A 19,760-nucleotide genomic window follows, 5' to 3' on the forward strand; every position below is an offset into this window, starting at 1 on the left:
GGAGTTACATAATCCTAAATGTTAGTATTTTTTTAATATCAGTATTAGGATTTTTAAAGTAAAGGAAAGAAAAATTGAATAAAGGATATGAGAAAAGAAATAAAAGGGACAAGTCTAGGAAAAATACATTTTCACAAGTGCTCACATGTATATATTTAAAGAGTAGTTCTTTGTACAAGAAACCAGGCAGAAGAACAAAATACTAATTTTTTTTTTCTTTAACTTGTTTATGTTGTCATCTAAAATTCAAGAAGTAAGAGCCAATAGTAAAATTTGCAAATGCCCTTAGTGACTTAGGAACATAAATCCCCAAAGACAGGCCTTTAGTACCTTAGGTACAGCTGACAACATGACTCCTAATCCTCACTTGGAGTCAATATCTTACCCAGTTAATCAGCACCTTGACAGCTTGTTGGTTCTGGGGTTTTTAGCCAGTTTAGTTTGTGACAGCACTCAGGGCAGCCTCAAAGGACGGCTTTAACCCATCCTGGCTGAAACAGCCTGGGAAGCATACAGCCAGCAGGGAACTGTTAAAACACAGTGGTACTCCACATGCTCCCGTTTTTCTCTAAGATGGTTTGCTGGACACTGGCACAGAACACAGATTTCTTCTGGGGCAAGGCCTGAGAACAAAGCTCTCCTAGGTGATGAGAGCTTATGGCTCCCTAGAATAGCTCCCAGGGAGTAAAGAGGAAGTGGCCAAATCCTGCCATTTTTATTTAAAACTTAACCAAGAGGAAGGGTCATAAAGGGGATGTTATTCACAAGTACAGTGACTTCAAACAGCAAAGGGTGAATTAATTTGTTCAAATCAACACTGCAATTAATTATATATTTGAGAAACAGTAAAGCTGGGATCAAAATATGTGTGAATACCTCTAGAGCTTGCTTTTGGAATTTTTCAATTTCCTGTCTCAATTTTTCCCTTTCTTTCTGTAAATCATTAAGCAACCCCTGAAGTTCCAGGGTTTGCTTGCTGCTCATCTGAAGCTGATTCTTTAGTTCAGCAATGGTGGTATTTTTCTCATCAACTTCATTTCTGACCATTCTGAGGTCATCGTACTCCAATCTAACATTTCGCAGCTCCTCCTCCAGTAATAAGTGTTCCTTGGTAAGGTTCTCGGTGAGAGACTGAAGCCTTTCGATCTCTATTTTGCACTCATTCAAGGCTTTGCTTTTTTCCTCAGAGGTTTTCTGTAAGTGCTCATATCGTAGGTGAGCCTGTTTTAATTGCTCCTGTTCTTGGACCAACTGACGACGTAAAGTCTCAATATCAGATGTGCATTTTCTCAACTCTTCCATGTATCTTTGCTTCTCTCTCACATGACCATCTAATACTTCTCTTTGGTGTCTAAGGTCATCTTCATTCCTCTTCTTTACAATAGATACTTCCTCTATCTGCTGTGTGAGATTAGTTATTTTAACCGATTGGTCTCTCAGAGATCTCCTCATGCCTTCTATTTCCTCCTCCAGTTTTTTCCTCCTGGATGTTTCCTCCATTAAATTTTTGTTCTGTCTGCAAAGCTCCTCCTCCAGCTTATGTTTCTGGATCTGCAAGTCTTTTACAGTGCTCTGGAACTTTGCACTTTCTTGATCCCTGCCTTTTTTCTCTTGTGAAACTCTTTCATAGTCAATTTTCAGTCTGGCCAGTTCCTGCTCTTGGATCCTCAGCTTGTTAATTGTCTCAGTTGCACTTGTGTTCGCTTTCTGCAGGTCAAACTGGACTCTTTTCAACTGACTGTTCTCATCTTCCACTTCTTTCCTCTGACTTGTTTCTACATCCAACAACTTTCTCAGCCTTTCAATCTCTTTGTTTCTTTCCTTAATGGTTTTAGAAGCATCATCAAGTGACTGTTTGTACCGCATGCTTTCATCAGAGTGTCGCTGAATAACTTGTTTTAGCTCAATCTCCAGCTGCTGTTTCTTCTGAGAAAGCTCTGAGCCAGCTGCCTTCTGCTGCTGAGCATTCTCTTCTATTTTCCGTAGATTATCTGTTGTCTGACTTATTGTATTCTTCAGTCTCCTAATTTCCTCACACAAATTCCTATTTTCTCTCATGGCATTATCCAGCTGTGTTCTATAATTATTTGTCTCCTCTTCCTTTTGCATGGTGACCTGGTGAATTGTGTTCTTTGTGATATTAATCTCAGTTTCATATTTGTTCTTTAAACTAATAATTTCCTCATCATAACTGTTTCTTACCTTAGCCAATTCATTTTCAAGTTCCCATCGGCTTTTAGCCTCTTCCTGAAGCTGAAGCTTTAGCCTTTCCAGCTCCTTAGTTTTATCCTGAATAGTTGAGGCAGCCTCCTCAAGAGCCTGCTTGTATCTTGAGTTGTCTTCCCCACGAAGCTGAATGATCTGTTTCAGCTCCAGCTCTAACTGGTGCTTCTGCTGTGACACCTCAGAACTGCAAGCCTTCTGCTGGAGAGCATCTTCTTCTGCCCTCCGCCGTTGGTCTGTTGTCTGCAGGATGGCATCGTTCAGCCTCACAATCTCATCCTTAAGGTCTCTGTTCTCTCTTGTCAGTCTGTCAACCTGGGCTCTGAGGCCTTTTGCATCATCATCTTTTTGTGCAGCTATCTGTTGGATTGTTGTCTTCTTAATATTAATTTCTGTTTCATACTTGTTCTTTAAATTACTCATCTCCTCGCTAAACTGGTTTCTTACCTTAGCCAGCTCATTTTCATACTCCCTCTTCCGTGTGCCTTCGTCCTGAAGAAGAACCCTTAATCTTTCTATCTCGTACTCCTTCTCCTTGATGACCTTCTCAGACTCTAACTTCTGCCAACCGAGGCTGTCTTTCTCATTTTGCCTTGTTTTTTGCAGTTGGTCATAGTCATTCTTCTGCTGCTCATATCTATCCTCCAGCAACTTCCTTTTCCTTTTCTCATCTTCAATCTCATAAGTCAACCTGGTTATTCTGTCATTTAGATCCTTTATTTGGGCATAGCATTTGTCTAGGTTTTGCTTAGCAGAACTTCCATCCATTTCAGCTTGTCTTTTCATTTCTTCTAAACTCATCAGCTTTGCTTTGAGCTGAGAAATGTCCATCTGGTACTTCTGCAGATTTTGCTCCAGGAATTTATGTTTGTTGCTTGTCTCTGAATTTGAATCCCTAGCAAGTCTGAGTTCTTCTTCCAGGAGTTCAATTTTGGTGTTTTTCATCTGCAACATGATAGCAGAAAAACAAACGGAAACACTCCCATAAATATTTTGACAACTGTTTCAAAATCATCACATGCAATAAAATATATATTGTAACACTGACTACTTAAAAATGAATGTATTTGCCGCTTCAGTGAGATCTAAACCCCTTTTTTATTTAATGGCATCAAGACAAATTCTGGAATCTTTATTTATTCAGAGTCAATCCTTATTCAGAAATCAGCATATAATGACTTTCAGAGGGGAAAAGATACTTTATAGGGGGAGGAAGGTGCATTACTGATAGTAAAATGTGGCGTAGCAGAAGTTCACCAGTGAAGTATGGAATAGTTACCTTTAGAACCTTCCCAGTTTTCAAACAGGTGAAAATCACATTCCATATATGCAACTTCTTTAATGGGCCTCTCTGTTTCACTGAGCTGCATCAAATCAGAAGCTGCTTCTTTCAAAACACTTTAGACTATGGTCTAAAATGAGGCGCCCTCAACCATGAGGAGCAAGTTTTCAGCACTGAGGTAGCTGTGCTGTCACTGAGGTCAAGGCTGGGATGGGCAGGGAAGGATCGCTCATGTGCCTTGATGAGCACCTCCTTATTTATCAAGGAGACCAGTTCTCTACCTCACTTCACACTCAACTTTGGAGGTCACTTTGTAAAACACTGTACTCTTTCACAAAAGATGCATGACACTGCTAATATGCCTCCTTTGTAGGACACCTCTGAGTTCTGGATATAGTTTTGTGAGCTACTTTATACTGTACTTTCTGCCTCTGATCAGTGATAGTTTTCTAATCTGTGATAAAAATGAAAGCTACAGAAAATAAAAGATTTAGAATACCTTCAGATCCTCCATGCTCTTTAACATTTCACTCAAGAATCTGTAATAATCTCCTGATCTTGTAAGAAGCTCTATATAGCGGGACTGAGCCTCATTAGCCTTGAAAAGAAACAGAATTGTTAGCACTAGAGTTAAACGTGAAAATACCTAGTCCAGACCATTTAATGGATTCCAATCTACATGAGCAAACACATCACTTGAAAAAGTAAAAAAGCAGATTCTACTCCTCACAAATTCACACGACTTTCTGAGGACCCCAGAAGTGTGAATTCTTCCTTACGAAAAATCCACACCTTTTTTGGTTTTTCAGGATTGTCTGCCCCCCATTGCTGATGTGATATTAAATTTAAGCTTTCATCCCCTGGTTCATCACACTCTTCCTGTCTGACAGTCACAAGTAACCCAAGTTAAATTTTTAATAGCAGTTAATTCCCAGGCTGAAAGTGACTAAACCACTTGGGGCATAAATCTACCTTTCTCACAGTATGTATGCAGTGGACACTGAATAGGAATGAGATAAATTCCTGAGGGCTAATCTAATGTCTGAACAAGCCCAGGTCTGATTTACAGCACAATGACTATTCTGCACTAATTCGTTGTGCTTATGTGCTTAGCACACATTACCAGTGACAGTGCTAAGTATTAGAATACAGCTGGGTATGACTCACAAGGGCTCACAAAGACAAACAAGTGCATTCAAAAGATTGAAGGGGAGGAAAAAAATTACCTCTTGTAGAATTAGGACTGCAGGAGACTGAACCACACTTTTCTTGATAGGTATGTTGAGCAATGTTTCTAATCCCGAACTGTAGGAAGCAACCTGTAGTTCATAATCCTGAAAAATAAGACAAAAAGCAAGACCGATTTAGAAACTGCCAAAGAATTATCTGTGAATCTATTTCAGAAAATGCAAGTTTTTGGGTTGTTTTGTTTTCTTAATGAAAAGCTACATTTTCCCCTTGTTTATATTTCTGACCATGTAGAGATAATCCTCTGTCATAAACAGAAGCTCAACAGTCCAAGTACCCCTGTGGAGATTCATGGAGGAGAATGACAAGGGAAAAAGAGGAAAAATATTTTATGAAAACAAGAAGACAACTGTTTCTGTAAGTTGAGGGCTACACAGAGATGAAAAATATTAATGGGAGTAACTGGTCTAAGTACTGTTATCCAACAAAACTTCATCAGAATAACAATCTCTGCGTCTCTTTTGTATCACATATGCCATGTCACATATATAGCAAAATCTTTGTCACAGAGAGTAAGACTGAGCTGGAGAAAGCATGGATATAAAGATGACATAAAAATTCAAAGACCACAAACCATTCCCTCTGTATGTTATTGATTCTCATGGCTATTGCACACCATTCCTCCTGCTCATCTGCATTTGTCTTGCCTCCTAGATCAGATCCTAATCAGACCTAATTCGTTAAGTACCGATCTGTTCTTGAATTCCTTATATTTTTTAACACGTGAACTGGAAAGTTTGGTCTGGCTAGAAGGAGGCTTTGATTCACCTGAAGAGAAGCTCTCACTGGTATCTGCTGGATGATCCCATAGTGTTCAGGTGGCAAGTACACAAATTGCTTTCATTGTGTTTTGTACTCAGAAGTACTTCACCCCGGCAATTTCTGTACACATGCATCAGGGAGCTGACTTTTCACCCGTCAGCGGAGCAGAGACAATAGGATGTGCCTGACCATGAAAAACCACACCCCACAAAAATGCTGAGATGCAAGTACCTTAATTGCAGCTGAGCACTGATCTGCATGCTTGAGAAGCTCCTCAACTTTGTCTCGCTTCCCACAGATTTCACTGTGCAAGTTCTGCCAAGAGAAAAGTGAGCCGTGAAACACTCCTGCAAGATTTACCAGTATTTTCTCCTGTACACACTGCCTCAGAAAGCACCTGCAGCAGGAGACTACTGCAGCCCCTAAGGCTGAGACCTGAAATGACCTGTACCTGGGCAGTTTTTACAACAGCAAGCTCTTTGGGCTTGAGAAGGTTTTTCTGAGAGAGAACACTCAGCAACTGAAAAAACCCCAGAACTGGGAAGGCAAAGTTCCTTGACTTTAGCTTAGATGTATTTACTTGATTTTTATTTTTGTGCTGTAATTTGTCCCATAAGTTGCACCATCTTACAGCCCCTTGAATTAATTCAAAGCTGATGTGTAAAAGTGTCAGTGAATGTGTAGGAGCCAAACACAGTCTTGTTCATAATCTGTTGCAGTGCTGACAGAAAGTAATGAGGACAATAATATTTCCTCCCTCCTGCCTTCTACATATGTGGTGTTTTTTGGTAGCTTGCATACTTTATAATTCAAAACAGGCCACTGTATTGCAGACTGCATTGATACTGATATTTTCTGTATAGCAGAACAATTTAAAAGCGAGATAACTGAAGACAACTCATTCAGGTGCTGCATACCTTCTGATCATGTAGGTATCTCATGATAGTGTTGGAATCACACAGCTTCATGGACTCAATAGAATCCTGCCGGCGCTTGGCATCACAGATCCACTTGCTAAGAGCCTGGTAGAGATCTCGGTAGGTTTTCAGCTGTTTGATCTGCCTTTCTAAATCCCATGACCTAGGAAAAAAGGGGAAAAACCTATCAAAATGGAAAGTGCATTCTCTTTCTCTCTCTTTTCACACTTTTCAGAATTAAAACACAGAAATAAACTTACATAAAACTATGGGAAGTTCTGAAAAGGAGATTCTGAACAAAAATTTTAAATAAATGAGAATTGTACTGGTTATTAGTCACCCAATATGGGGTTTTAATACCTCACTTTTGAGTAACTCTATAATACACAGAGGTTGGGCCTTCCTGTCAAAGTGAGGAATGAATAAAACTTGCAGTGATAAAAATCAAGTTCATTGACTTCAGTACTCTTGTTCTCAATTTTCACTGGAGAACCAGCAACCAGTTAGGACTACATTTTGTCCTCAGATAAAAAACAAAATAAAACAAATTAAAACAAGTCATACCCCAACCTCCACCTCTCCCCCTCAAACGATCAGAATATACCTTCTCTTCACGATTCAGATTCAAGGTTTGATTTTGTTACTTAATTCTTAGTTGGATTTTTAACCCTCAAGTACAGGGTGTTGAGGAATAAGCATGGGTTCTTTTTTGAGGGGGAAAATGCTGACTGGAAGTACTTAATCCAAGAACATTAGCAAGAATAAAAAAAAAATTAACAACTCTTTAGCACATAGGGTAGACATTTGCATGGCTAACTACATTTTTCTGCTTGGTCTTACACAATTCCTTTTGAAGTATGTTCAACCTATTCACAATTGCTCGAGTCTTATTGCCCTTAAGTCACCATTTGTCCTTTGGAAGCAAAGGTTAGTGCACATCAGGTCTTTTAGAATTCACTGCTAAGATGATCTTGGTAGCAATAGCAGTAAGGAAAACACTCTGAAAACATGAACAAACCTGTTATCTATCTGCTTATCAGCTCTCTGCCAGCGGTCTATTAGCTGGGTAACTTTGTCACAGTACTTTCCAATGTCCATGTCATATAGGGTGTATGACTGACAAGACTGTGAGTGAATCTGAAGTGTTCTCTGCAGCTCATTTTCCAAGGTATTCAGTAATGACTTCTTCATATTTAGGTCTGCTTTCATTTTCTGGAAAAAAAACCAAAATGTTGTAATTTAATTTATTCTTGAGAAGATACTGATACTTAACCAATTCAAAGGCATGCACAGTACATTGGGATCTAAAGATGTTGTTTTTAACTCAGTAAGGTATGTATAGTGATGTCAGCTAGATTTAACCTGTTTAAAGTGAAATACCTATTTTGGTACACAGCTTGGCTTAAAAATTTGTTTAAAGTTAGACTAAATAATTTGCCAAGCCAAAGCCCTCTGCTATTACATTCTACTATTTATTCTGAAGCCAACATTTCAGTTTCTCAGAACTCTGCAGAGCAGAGTTACCAGAGCAGAATAAGAGCCTTTCTTGTTCCTAGAAAAAACTGACTAGAAAATTTCACTGAAGTATAAAAGATTCCTACACTTGCCACAGCTGTGTAATCAAGCCTCAGGAGTGGTATATGCAGTTTTTAAACACCTAAAAATCTGCACAGATTTTTTTTTGTTTGTTTGTTTTCCTATTTACATTTTTATAAATATCTTCCATGGAGATGTTTCTTCACACACACACACTAGTTTAGGTACACATACTGTGAGCATCACAAAAAGGAATATACAGCTAAGGCACTGGTCCACGTTGCAGCCCCCTGTCACAGGGATGGCTACAGCCTTGAGCTCAAGCTTTTTTTTTTGTTGTTGTTGTTTGGTTTTTTTTGTTTGTTTGTTTTTGGGGGTTTTTTTTGGTTTTTTGTTTTGTTTTGTTTTGGGGGTTTTTTTTGGTTTTGTTTGTTTGTTTGGTTGGTTGGTTTTGGTTTTTTTTGTGTAGCTCACATTTACACCAGCTAAGAACAACTCCCAGATGCATGGAAGGTTTCTGTAACCCACTTCTGTACACTATTATCTGTGTTTATTTATATCACTAGTGAATGTAGTGCATATAGGCTTGTTAAATGTCCTTGTTGTCCTCTAGGTAACAGAGGACCTTGTTATCCTCTAAGTAAATTTGAGTGCTATTGAGTGTCCTGGTTTTGCTACAGAGTCTATGTCAAATCTTAGAGTGAAAAGTATTCAGCCTGTACAAGGAGAAAAGGGAAATAACTGCTTTGCTGAGCACAAAGTTGTCTTGCAAATCCAGTCTTTTATCCACCATTATTTTCTGGTCCTTTTGTGCACTGAATGTATTTGGGAGAACAAGAACCCTTTCATTATTTTATGTTCTTACCTTTAGTAGGGAAAAATGGCATAGGTGGTGCAAATGGAGCACAACCCAGTTACCTTTTGGTCATGTCAAATGAGAGCTACAGAAACCTTCCACATAGCTGCCCTTACTGTGGAGGCAGCAACAAGCAGGGGTGGAAGAAGTAATAACCTAAAGTATGTTACTTTCAATAATTTCATAGAACCATAGTTTCCTGAGCTGGAAATGACCCACAAGTATAATTGAGTCCAACTCTACATGTCTGAGAGCACTGTCTAGATGCTTCTTTAACTCTGTCAGGCTTGGTGTTGTGACCACTTCCCTGGGGATCCTGTTCCAGTGCCCAGCCCACTTCTGGATGAAGAACCTTTTCCTGATATCCAGCCTAAACTTCTCCTGACACAGCTCCTTCCTGTTCCTTTGGGTCCTGCCACTGGTCACCACAGAGAAGAGATCAGTGTCTGCCCCTCCTCTTCCCCTAGTGAAGGAGCTGTAGACTGCAATGAGGTCTCCCCTCAGTGTTCTCTTTCCTTTGGTCTGTTTTCTGAACAGACCAAGTGACCTCAGCTGCTCCTCACAGGGCTTCCTCAAAGCCTTCACCATACTCACAGCCCTCCTTTGGACGCTGTCTAATAACTTTATATATTTTTTATCTTGTGGCACCCAAAACTGAACACAGGACTCAAGGGGAGGCAGCACCAATGCAGAGCAGAGCAGGACAATCCACTCCCTTGACCAGACAGCAAAAATATGCTTGATTTACAAAATATTGTATGTCTATACATAAAAAAAAAACAGGATCAGCATTTCTATCTCCTGTGGTTTTGGAAGGGTTTCCCCCAGCTCAATAGATCAGTGCTGGCATCTACAAATTTTGCTTTGGTGTGTCCTTGGGTTTTGGCCCCTCACCTTCAGACAAGCCCGATAAGCCTCCACTTTATCAAGATCCAAAGGAACAGTCTCCTCTTCAGACAGTCTGATTTCAAAAACTCTGATCACATCTTCTGTTTGCAGAATAACCTGGAGCAGACACCTCAGTGCATTCAAGCTAAAATAAATGATACAAGGCAAATCCATTATGGACCAAGGAAGGAACAATAATATTTTTAATTAATTGCAGATGATTGGCCAAAGAGAATAGGCAACACAAGAAATTCCTGTGATACCCATGCTTCTCACCTTCTTTTTTTAAAGTGTTCCAGAAAAGAGAAGAAATTTATGTGTCTGTTTCTATCAACATGATCACCATTTGCAGAGAAGGTGTAATTTTACACTACCAGTAACAAAATGCAGCTTTCTGGACTAAGAATTATAGCAGTAAGTGAATATTTATTGCAATAGCCTCAATTTACTTACCTGTCTAAGTAGCCAGCAGAAACACCATTAATATTTTCCAGTTTTTGAAAAAGAGCATTTATTTCTGATTGCAAGTACACATACTTCTCACAACCTCTGAAGTTAGGCAGCAAGTCCTTATGCTTATTGAGGGTTTCAGCCATTATTTGAGAGTCGTTCTGCACACCCTAAGGAAAAAGAGAATGCCTGGTTGACACATTTTTGGTTGGCTGAACGATCATTCTATTCTATATTCATATGGATGTGGTCTCCTTATCCAAGCAGTCTGCTCTTTCATAACTAGCTCGACTGAGGTTGCTTTCTTCAAGGCAAGCACTACTGAGCAGGTTCTTTTTTGTCCACAATAGGTCATATGTCTTTTTAAGCATCTGCACTCCAAAACTCAGCTCAGAAGGACCAGATCTTTCTCCTCTTGAGACCTTTGCAACCTCATTTCCCCATGGGAATTTCTCATGTGCTGAATCTATTACCTTTTTGTACCAATCTTCCATCCATGGTCTCCTACAAATCTAAAGAGCTAGGAAAAGGATAGTAAGTCTTGTGTATCCAATCTGTATCCCACAGACAGCACTTTACAGGTAGGTGGTTAAGTGAAGTCCTTGGAAAAGGATTTTAATGGTGTTTTATTCTGGATGAGGCTTTACATGAATTCCCAGACACCTGACATCAGTCTTTCTGTATTCCTTGCCTGGCAGAATTTGATTTCTAAAATTCAAGACTCAACTTTTTCTACTTGGAAGGTAAATTCTAATCCAAATCATTATGGTCAGCCTCTGACTGAGATTATTCTGCACGGGATGTGTGTCTTTCCCAGCTGATCATAAACAGAACTGCAGCACAGAGTCATACAGAGCTTGAGATGCTCAAAAACAAACATCCACAGTTACCTCTAAGTCCTTTATTCTGACTGAAAAGTCATGCATAGCCCCTTGATCCATTCCAAGAGGAGCTCTTTGAACCATCTGAATCTCAGAAGCTTCAATCTGACGCCGAAGCTTCTGAAGTTCCATCAGCAGCCAGGCCTCCTGCTTCTCATGCTCTCGGTTTCTCTCATTAACAATTATGGTGTTTGAGGAACCCACGGGACAGCTCTCGGTTGGAACCACTGTAAAATGAATTGGGAAATCATCAACTGCCAGAGAACTGAGCAGGGACATGTAGGAAGCCAAGGCAGTACCCAAGTGACCCAAGCACTGAGTTGATCTGTAGAACTGAGAACAGGTGCAAGATCTGGGTCCTTAGGCAGCTGTTTCAGAGACATAAATCTCTCCTTCACAAAAATATAAACTTGCTTCCTAAAATGCAGCAGTGAGATTTTGCTTCCTAATAACAGAAGATGTATCAGATGGACTAAATTCCTCTCATTGTCCCAACAAGCTCCATGAATTTTAGAGCACTATTCCCAGATTCCCATCAAAGGAAGAAAGAAGAAAAGCTTCCCCTGTGCATGCCCAGTTTTGTTATGCTGGGAGACAGCAGAACAGTTCTTGAATATATTCCTATTCGTATGTTGAAGAGAACATTTTCACATAAAAAGAACGCACAACCTGCCACCTCTGGCACAAAGAAACCCCAGCAATCCAAACTCTAGAAAAGCCAGGACGACAACATACCTGTTTGTGGCTGTCGTGGTTGATTAGGCAGTTGTATGATCAAGGTTTGGTAGTGCTTCTGAGCATCAGTGAACTGAGTCTGGATCTTTCGTTTGTCTTCATCACCAAACATCTCTGAGCCTTGGCTGTTTCTGAGGAATTCTTGATAATGGATCTCCAGGTCAGTTATTATTTTTTGGTAATCTTCCTTACGCATTGTTTTCAGCTGAAATAAGGAAGAAGGGAATTTTGAAATAAAAGAAAAAAGAAAGCAATTGGAGAAGTTTTATGACTAGTTAATCATTAAGGAACAAACTAATAAACCTATAAAATACCCAAAGTAATTACAGCTTAGAATAAATCCTACTAAGCTGCCTCTAAAAGTATGGTGCTAAGAGTACCATCTGAGTTAACCTATCCTTGTTACCATAATTTCATACCTTAAGAGCAGTTTGAAATTCTACATCTTACTCTGTTTATCCATGCCCTTGTACAGCAGGAACAAATACAGCAAGTATGTAATAAATTCCCTTAGATAATCTTCCTGCTTATCTGCTTGAGTAGGAAAGCATTTTGTTCCTCCCTTAATCAAATTACAATTTCCATATGTGTGAGTTTTTGTGCAAACTAGCAAAAGGAAGGCCTGTGGTTTTGTAGAACATACATCTGCACAGGATACTGCAGGATCTGCCTGGGACAGCAGACATCAGGTCATGGATGTCTCTGGTCTGCAGGCAAGGCCAGCTGGTGTCTTACCTTAGCAATAGTCATGGCTCTGATTTTCTCAATGTCAATCATGCAGTAATGCCAGGACACCAGGCTCTTCATGTTGATATACAGCTGGTTCCACAAAGCTAAAATAGCTTCATAGTATTGCTCAATTCTGGCACGAAGAAGAAAAAATACGCATGATCAAAATGCATCTGTCCTTGTAGCACAGCTACAAAACATCCCAAGAAACATCCACCAGATATGGAGGGTGTTAAGGCTCATTCTCTACTTGAAAAAATCTTGGAAATTAATTTATACATGACTTTCATTAGCACAGATGAGAAAAATCTCACAGACATTAACATTTAAACATTTCTAGACCCCAGCAAATTTCACTGAAGTGAGTTTCTTTAAGTCAAGGGTCTAGTCCTTAATCCCCCACCTTTAGGGGCAGGGAGAGTGCACCCTGATCAAGGCACAGAACATAGTTTGTGACTGGTTGCTATTTTGAGTGAACTCCAACCCCAGTGGCAAGCATCCAAACTCAGGCAGCAACTCACTTGGTAGCAAGATCCACTGCCAATGGATTGGGGGGTGGGATGATAAGGCTGACAGATGGCACCAGCATATCCACTCCTCCAGGGCCGGTCACCAGCCACTTGCTGCGCTCATTGTTGTCCTTCAGGATACACTCATCTCCTTTGCGCACCGTTTTCTGTAAGGGATGCAGAACAGTGTTTTCCCTTAGTTAAGTAAAGTGGGGCTTCCACGAGAGAGACAAGGAAGATGCACCTAGATCACAGAAGCAGGGGTGCTTCCCAGCTGCCAGGTCTGGGTGTGCATCTCAGCTTCCCATTGGGGCAATAGATCAGTACATATCAACCCCTTCTCCCTGAATCTGGTTTAAATGTGAAGAAACCCCAAAAAAGCCCAAGAGTAACACTCTGAGCAATTGCCAATCTGCTAGATAATCAGACCTGGGGCTTGCCCCAACAAAGACTGACTGTGGACACATGGCCTGGTAAGCTATGCAACCATGCATGGCTTTAAGCCAGTGAGCTGCAAGCATGAGGATATTTAGTGCTGCATCTATATTTGCAGAGGGACAGAGTGAGTGTGGCAGAGCTAGATTCACCAGCTCCAACTGCCAGAAATCCTGACACCAGGCAGCCACAGGTGTGGTTATGGTGCAGGAAAAAGCACATAAGCAGAAAGCACATTTAAATTTATCGTTAAGGAAAAAAAAAACAAAAACAGAAATAAACCCAAGAAGCCTCAGTACTGAGGAGGAAGAAAAAAAGATCATTCATTTCATAGCCCATCCAGAAAAGAAATGGCAATACCAATGAATAACTGCATATTCTTCACTTTTGTTAGATTAATTGCTCACCTAAGGATCCAGAGAGGCAGTGGAAAGGCAAGCAATCACCAAAAAAAAGGTGTGGATGCATAGAGGCATCTCTATAACAATTTCAATCTTATTAGCAATAAGACTTCTATGTTCTAATTTGAAATATGAGTATTAATGCTATTTAATAGATTAATAATAGTAAATTTGACTAGATTTATTAACCAATAAGAACCTACTTGTTTATTTATAATGGCAAGAAATGCAGGGCTTCTTCTGTCAAAGAAATTCAAGCTAACCAAAAGCAGATAAAGGGGTTACACCTATCAGCTCAATGGTCTGCTTACTAAGTAATTTGCAATGTTCAAATTTACACAATGTACATTCTCAGGCAAAAAGGGATACCATACCAGATCCTGTTTGTAGTCACACAGGGCCTTGAGAATAATGGGCTTGTTACTTCGATAGTCTGGGTTACGTGGCTTCAGCTGCACAATCTTCCTGGATTTATTCACCAAACTCTGCACTTGCCTCTTGTATTCAAGAATTCTCTCTCGTTCATTCTGCAAAGATTAATTATATGTTACAAATTTATTCTAAAGAGAAAAGGCATCTAGTTCCCGTTGCTTTATTAAGAGAGGGATACATCTGGAGTTTATAGTAGGCAAAACTTACTTTAGCTCCAATGGGATGAGTCTTTGGCCTACAATGTAAAACTGCGGTTTTAAAAAGAGCAGAGAAACATCTAACTAAGTATCTTAGAGCAGAGAAACATCTAACTAAATATCTTGGCAGCTCTGGCAAGATGCAAAGTTTGCAAAATTTGCATAGCAGGTTTTTCATACAGATCTTCAATGTGGTCAAAGTAGTGTTTAAGAAACACAGGCATAAATTGAATCTAACAAAATGAATGCTAACAAAAAAACGGAACAATTACACTTTCAAAACTAACTTCATCAATTGGCTTTTTACACCACTGACCATTTTTTCTCCAATTTGGGACTTATGAGTGCTTAACTCATGATAAGAAAACAGCAAAAAAAGCTGACTTCTATCCTTTCAAAGAGACTAGAGTGATAGAGTGACATGATGAATCATTTATCAAATGCATTTATCCTTTGAGGCAAAAATATATTCTACCACCTAAGAATAAAAGTATTCCTTTTCTTTCATTTGTTAGCATCTCAGAAACTTGGGGATTTGGACTCTTTCCACACTTAAAAATATAATGGTCTCAAAGTTCATACAGTACTGTACTTAAACAGTGCAGTGCACTTAGGTTTACATTGGTATCTAGAGAGGACAGCTGATTTCCCAGAAAAGCAGAACATAACCTGTCAGGCAAGTGTGACAGTACCTCCAGCTCTTTGATCTGCTCCAGCAAAGTCTGCAGTGACATGCTCTTATCACAGATGAACTTCTTTCTGATAGAGTCTTGTAAGTTTTTCAGGTAGCACTCCGTGGCTTGGGCCTCTTCAAAGAACTACAGGAAAAAAGTTGTGAATTTGGCTGTGTGTAGCTCTTAAAAATATCTGCTAAAAATTGATGGACTCCTTTAATGAGAAATACCAGTTCACCTCTGCACAATGGTAGTATTTATAACATGGCAACAGTGTGCTATGCACAATAAATATATCTTTGATGGGATTCACACTTTTTTAAAAGTAGTGCAAATTCTCCACATCACTACTCACCTGAAAGTAAGCCGCGTTCTCCTTCAGATGAACATCAATACATTTGGTGATTTGAAGAATCCAGCTCCACTGAGTTTGCAATGTATCCATGTAGGCCTAAGAAAAACAGTAAAAACAGTACAAAATTCAGGCCACCACACTGATCTCTCTCCCACACCTAGACTCAAGCGAATTACCTACACTCCACACAAATGCAAATGAAAAATCTGCTAAAACAAATTCACAAATGGTGTAATTCATGCAAATGGTTTCGCAACTTCTAGGCATCCACCTAACTGAAATGAGTTAAATACCTGCTTGTGAGACACAAAGAGAAATCTGTTCATGACCTGAATTTGTTTGATCAACATAAAGCCCCAGGTGTGTTAACAAAAAGGGGTGAAATGGCCAAACAGTAGTGCAAACGAAGTATTTCAGCTGCAAATGGCCATGTTCTCATTCTTTCAGGGAACACCTCCAAACCTGGTATTTTATGTGGTTATTCTAGATTCAAAATACTCAAGCAGCCAAAATGTATATTCTTTAAAAAACAACACACAACTTTCACTTTACTGCCGGAGCTTAAAATAATCTTTCCTTTAAGAGAGAAACTGACTACAGGAGAAATAGGGTTTTACACAATATGATAACAGTTAACCAAGTAAACACACTGAAAGGCAGAAAGGATTTTTTGTTTTGCCTTTTAGCTTCTTCAGTTGCAGAGCTCTTATGCATTCTTGAAACTGCAACAACTACAGCATTTCCTAATAAAATGTCCAAATTGTTGCAGCCTTTTTAACTAAAAAGTAAGTATACACCAAGCTGTGAAAGCAAAAGTGTCTTGGCTAAGCTGTAGAAAGGCACTATGAATTTCAGCTGCAGAAAGTATTTGCACCTGGATTAAACATAAACTCTCTACAAAGAGAGTGTGGCTTTTTTCAAAACATGCCTACCTACTAAGACAGCAGAACGGCAATGACATGCCTTGAAATCATAAATTCTGCTGCACTGTAGTCAGCACAAACGAGATACAGCAATTTCAACACACTCAGGTAACGCCCTATGCTTAGATTTCATTTTTAACTTGTATCTATCACCACACAGCTGTTAATGTCCAGGTTTGTAGAGGAAGGTAGTAACATTTGTTAGAGCAGCTCATACAGCTGGGTAAAATGGACATGATCTTGAGCCCAAACACAGCACTTCGTATGTGAGCCTTCGCTGCGAACTTTTTCCTTGTAGCAACTAAAGGAGCAAGTGAAATCACACAAAGTCTAACTCACCTCGATTTTGTCTGAAGCAGGATGCTGATTGAGCACCAGCTGGTCACTTTCTTGCTTGAGCTTGTTGAGTTCTTTTTCTTTAACCTCCAGTTCACTCATACGTTTCTAAATAGCCAAAACACAGGATTAAACAAACTCCAAAGGTACACTGCACAGGATTATTTGCTTAAAATTTCCCAGATAGTTGTGATAATGTAAAATTATCCCCTCTAACACTATACAGTCTTTCCATTAGGTGTACTGAAGTTAATTATGAAGACAGTAGAATCAAAGAAGGTGCAATCATCTCAATTCTAGTCTCTAGGCTTGCTGTTTCAGAGAGCAAAGCACACAAAGTGCTGCCTTTCTTAAGAATGATGGAAGCAAAAATGACTGCATCTTGCAACATCCAGAACAACTGAACTAAAAAAAAAAAAGGCATGTCCATAATAGTGTGAACTTCCATTTCTTTTTCTATTTGGTGATCAGCACCAATACTGGTTAAAAAAACCACCCATGCTCCATTTCCCTACACACCCACAGATGACAAGGAGCACGGCAAACTACATCTGACCGTGCACGCAATGTGCTGCTAGCAGAACCATTGGAGGAAGAGAGCACAGCTCTACTTCCTGGTGACAGATAATCAGGGCCAAATATGGGGACCTCTGACCCCTGCATAGTCCCAGTGGGGAGAATTAAACCTGCTTGATTCAAGTGCCTTAGTTTGGCATGCTAGTACAATGACTGTGTGCACAAGCTGTAGGTGATCACTGGTCTGTAGTGGACTGTACCAAGAAGACCACATTCCAAGGTCAAAATAAACTATGACAGCTCTCTGAAAGGGAGCAAAATCCTCCAAAAAAATGTCCTGTCCTGACTCAAAAGGTTATTACATAGTACTTTATTGAAAATTGTTGATAAAAAAACCCAGGAACTTCGTGAAGAAACACCCTGTGATGAGCCTCTCCCAAGAGAGGCTGCTTCTCCCTGACTATTCCAAGAGAGGGCTGACGGAAAGCACAGGGAGGTTGAGCTATCTTACAGAGAAGGACTCCTGCTTCCTGGCAATATCAGTGTTCCTGTCACTCCAGTCATAGAGGAGCTCCTCTTCCTCACAGTCATTGATCCACATGATCTCTCTGCTGGTGGCCTGGATGAGGTTCTGGAATTGGCGAAGCTGATCCATTCTTTCAAAGGAATATTTCTGCAAGGAAGTATAGAAATGAGAAGCCATAAACATATAAATGCCTGAGCTGGGTGGAGAATGGGAAGCCAAGAGCACAGAATGGCTTTTGCCTTTTGTTTGTTTGTTTGTTTTTGTTTGTTTTGTGGAGTGGTTTTTTGGGGTGGTTTTTTTTTTGTTTTTTGGGGTTTTTTTGTGGTTTTTTTGTTTGTTTGTCTGTTTGTTTTTTTAAAGTAAAATAACAATTAAACTCGCACATCTGCAAAAACCTGTTGGCAATGGACAGCAGATGTGCCTGGGTTTATTGAACCATGAAACCTGTTAGCAATAGACAGTGCACAACTTGTCAGGATTTATAGAATAGGAATCTGATGTCAGCACCTTCTCAAAGTTATTTCTAACACACGTGTAGCAGACATGTAGGAAGGCAAGCAAAAAGGCATGGGGAGAGGAACAAGAAATGTCTGAACATTTAGCATTCTTTTACTTGCATTTGCTGCTCATAGTACATCCTTGATGTTATAGCAGCATCTTTTGCACATTTGACACTTCAAGAAAAAATCCTTTGTCTTCACATCATAATACACATCCTGTTGCTTGAAATCAGGATGCCAGGAATCAGATTCTGATCCCAAGTGTTAAATAAACAAACCATTTGCATAAGATTCTCACTGTGTTTTACATGAAGATCCACAGCAGGGAAGATGCACAGCCCTACACAGAATTTGGTTGGTTCTAGTCCCACCATTGAGTAACTTTTTAAGCTTCATGTACAGCCTAATTTCATCACTACATTTACTCCCATTAAGGAGGTGGAGCCTACTCTTCACCTGCTTAGTGACCAACTCCATTCACCAGCTGCAAACTAGAAACTTCCTTGTGAGAATAAGTCAATTATACAACAGGCAATGCATTAATCTCAAGTCCATGACTCAAAACGAATCTTTCAGAAACTACAAAGCACTTTCAGTATACTACTGAATAGAATTATTTAAATGTGCATCTGTCACTCGGTCAAAACCTGAAGTGTCCCTTGACAATCACATAGGTGTTAATAAAGCAAACAGGGTCTCAGAAATTACCACATCCCTTGCTTACCAGCAGGCCTTCATATTCTTCCTCCAGCTGATGAACTGCAGCCTTCTCCCGCTGGAACAGAGACAGCAAATACTCAGTGAGCCTTTTACAAGTTACCTATTTGCTGGTATTTCCTTTACAGTGTCAATATCAAAATAATTGCAGGTGGTAACCTGCAAATGCCTGCAAGAGACATCTGTCAATAGCAGATTTGCTCCACTGGATGACTCAGGAAGTACAAAACCAAGGTTTGGACAAACCTATTCCTCTCAGGGATGCTTGGTATATAACCAAGCTTGCACATAATCTGTAACACCAAAACAACACTCGAAACTGGATTTCTCAAACTCCTACACCAGCTAGTCCTAGAGCAAGCTTTGGAGATTGTGAACTAGTATAAATTACGATGTAAGCAGACAGCTCCAATCTTTATCCTCATTTCTATGGCTGGGAACCTGCCCAGCCTTGGAACTAGTATTCCACAGGGCAGACTATCACCTTTCCTATTTGAAGCAGAAGGGAAAAGGGAGCAAAATCCTTGTCACTCTTCAGCTTGGCTGAGAGATCAGGGCTCCAGAACAAACTACCTTTTCTTTAGATTGAATTCTCTCCTGCCAAATAAGAGAAAAGATGAATGGAAATTAAATAAGCCTCCTTTCTCCTATATCTAACTGCTGGGCTGGTAGGAGAGGAAGTTAACACTGCATTTTCAGTCACTTCTTTATTCCAATCACAAAATTCAGAGG

The 19,760-nt window shown here is 39.8% G+C and overlaps 1 protein-coding gene across 3 annotated transcripts in view; it reads right to left on the reverse strand.

Moving 5' to 3' along the window:
• Positions 1 to 19,760, reverse strand: part of DSP (desmoplakin) — a 39,275-nt gene that overhangs the window by 4,556 nt on the left and 14,959 nt on the right. The window contains exons 6-23 of one of the 3 annotated variants that reach the window (XM_053986535.1): positions 19,036 to 19,086; positions 17,797 to 17,958; positions 16,773 to 16,877; positions 15,511 to 15,606; positions 15,174 to 15,299; positions 14,227 to 14,379; positions 13,029 to 13,183; positions 12,514 to 12,640; positions 11,779 to 11,983; positions 11,053 to 11,270; positions 10,166 to 10,332; positions 9,719 to 9,857; positions 7,451 to 7,644; positions 6,433 to 6,595; positions 5,747 to 5,830; positions 4,732 to 4,839; positions 4,005 to 4,103; positions 877 to 3,168 (exon numbers count right to left, since the gene is read on the reverse strand). In XM_053986535.1, coding sequence (XP_053842510.1) covers positions 877 to 3,168; positions 4,005 to 4,103; positions 4,732 to 4,839; positions 5,747 to 5,830; positions 6,433 to 6,595; positions 7,451 to 7,644; positions 9,719 to 9,857; positions 10,166 to 10,332; positions 11,053 to 11,270; positions 11,779 to 11,983; positions 12,514 to 12,640; positions 13,029 to 13,183; positions 14,227 to 14,379; positions 15,174 to 15,299; positions 15,511 to 15,606; positions 16,773 to 16,877; positions 17,797 to 17,958; positions 19,036 to 19,086 — 4,644 coding nt within the window. The remainder of the gene's footprint in view (positions 1 to 876; positions 3,169 to 4,004; positions 4,104 to 4,731; positions 4,840 to 5,746; positions 5,831 to 6,432; positions 6,596 to 7,450; positions 7,645 to 9,718; positions 9,858 to 10,165; positions 10,333 to 11,052; positions 11,271 to 11,778; positions 11,984 to 12,513; positions 12,641 to 13,028; positions 13,184 to 14,226; positions 14,380 to 15,173; positions 15,300 to 15,510; positions 15,607 to 16,772; positions 16,878 to 17,796; positions 17,959 to 19,035; positions 19,087 to 19,760) is intronic. The other 2 variants (XM_053986550.1, XM_053986544.1) reach the window with 2 other exon arrangements.

Source organism: Vidua macroura, chromosome 1 (assembly GCF_024509145.1).
Source record: "Vidua macroura isolate BioBank_ID:100142 chromosome 1, ASM2450914v1, whole genome shotgun sequence".
In the NCBI taxonomy this organism is placed as follows: Eukaryota; Metazoa; Chordata; class Aves; order Passeriformes; family Viduidae; genus Vidua; species Vidua macroura.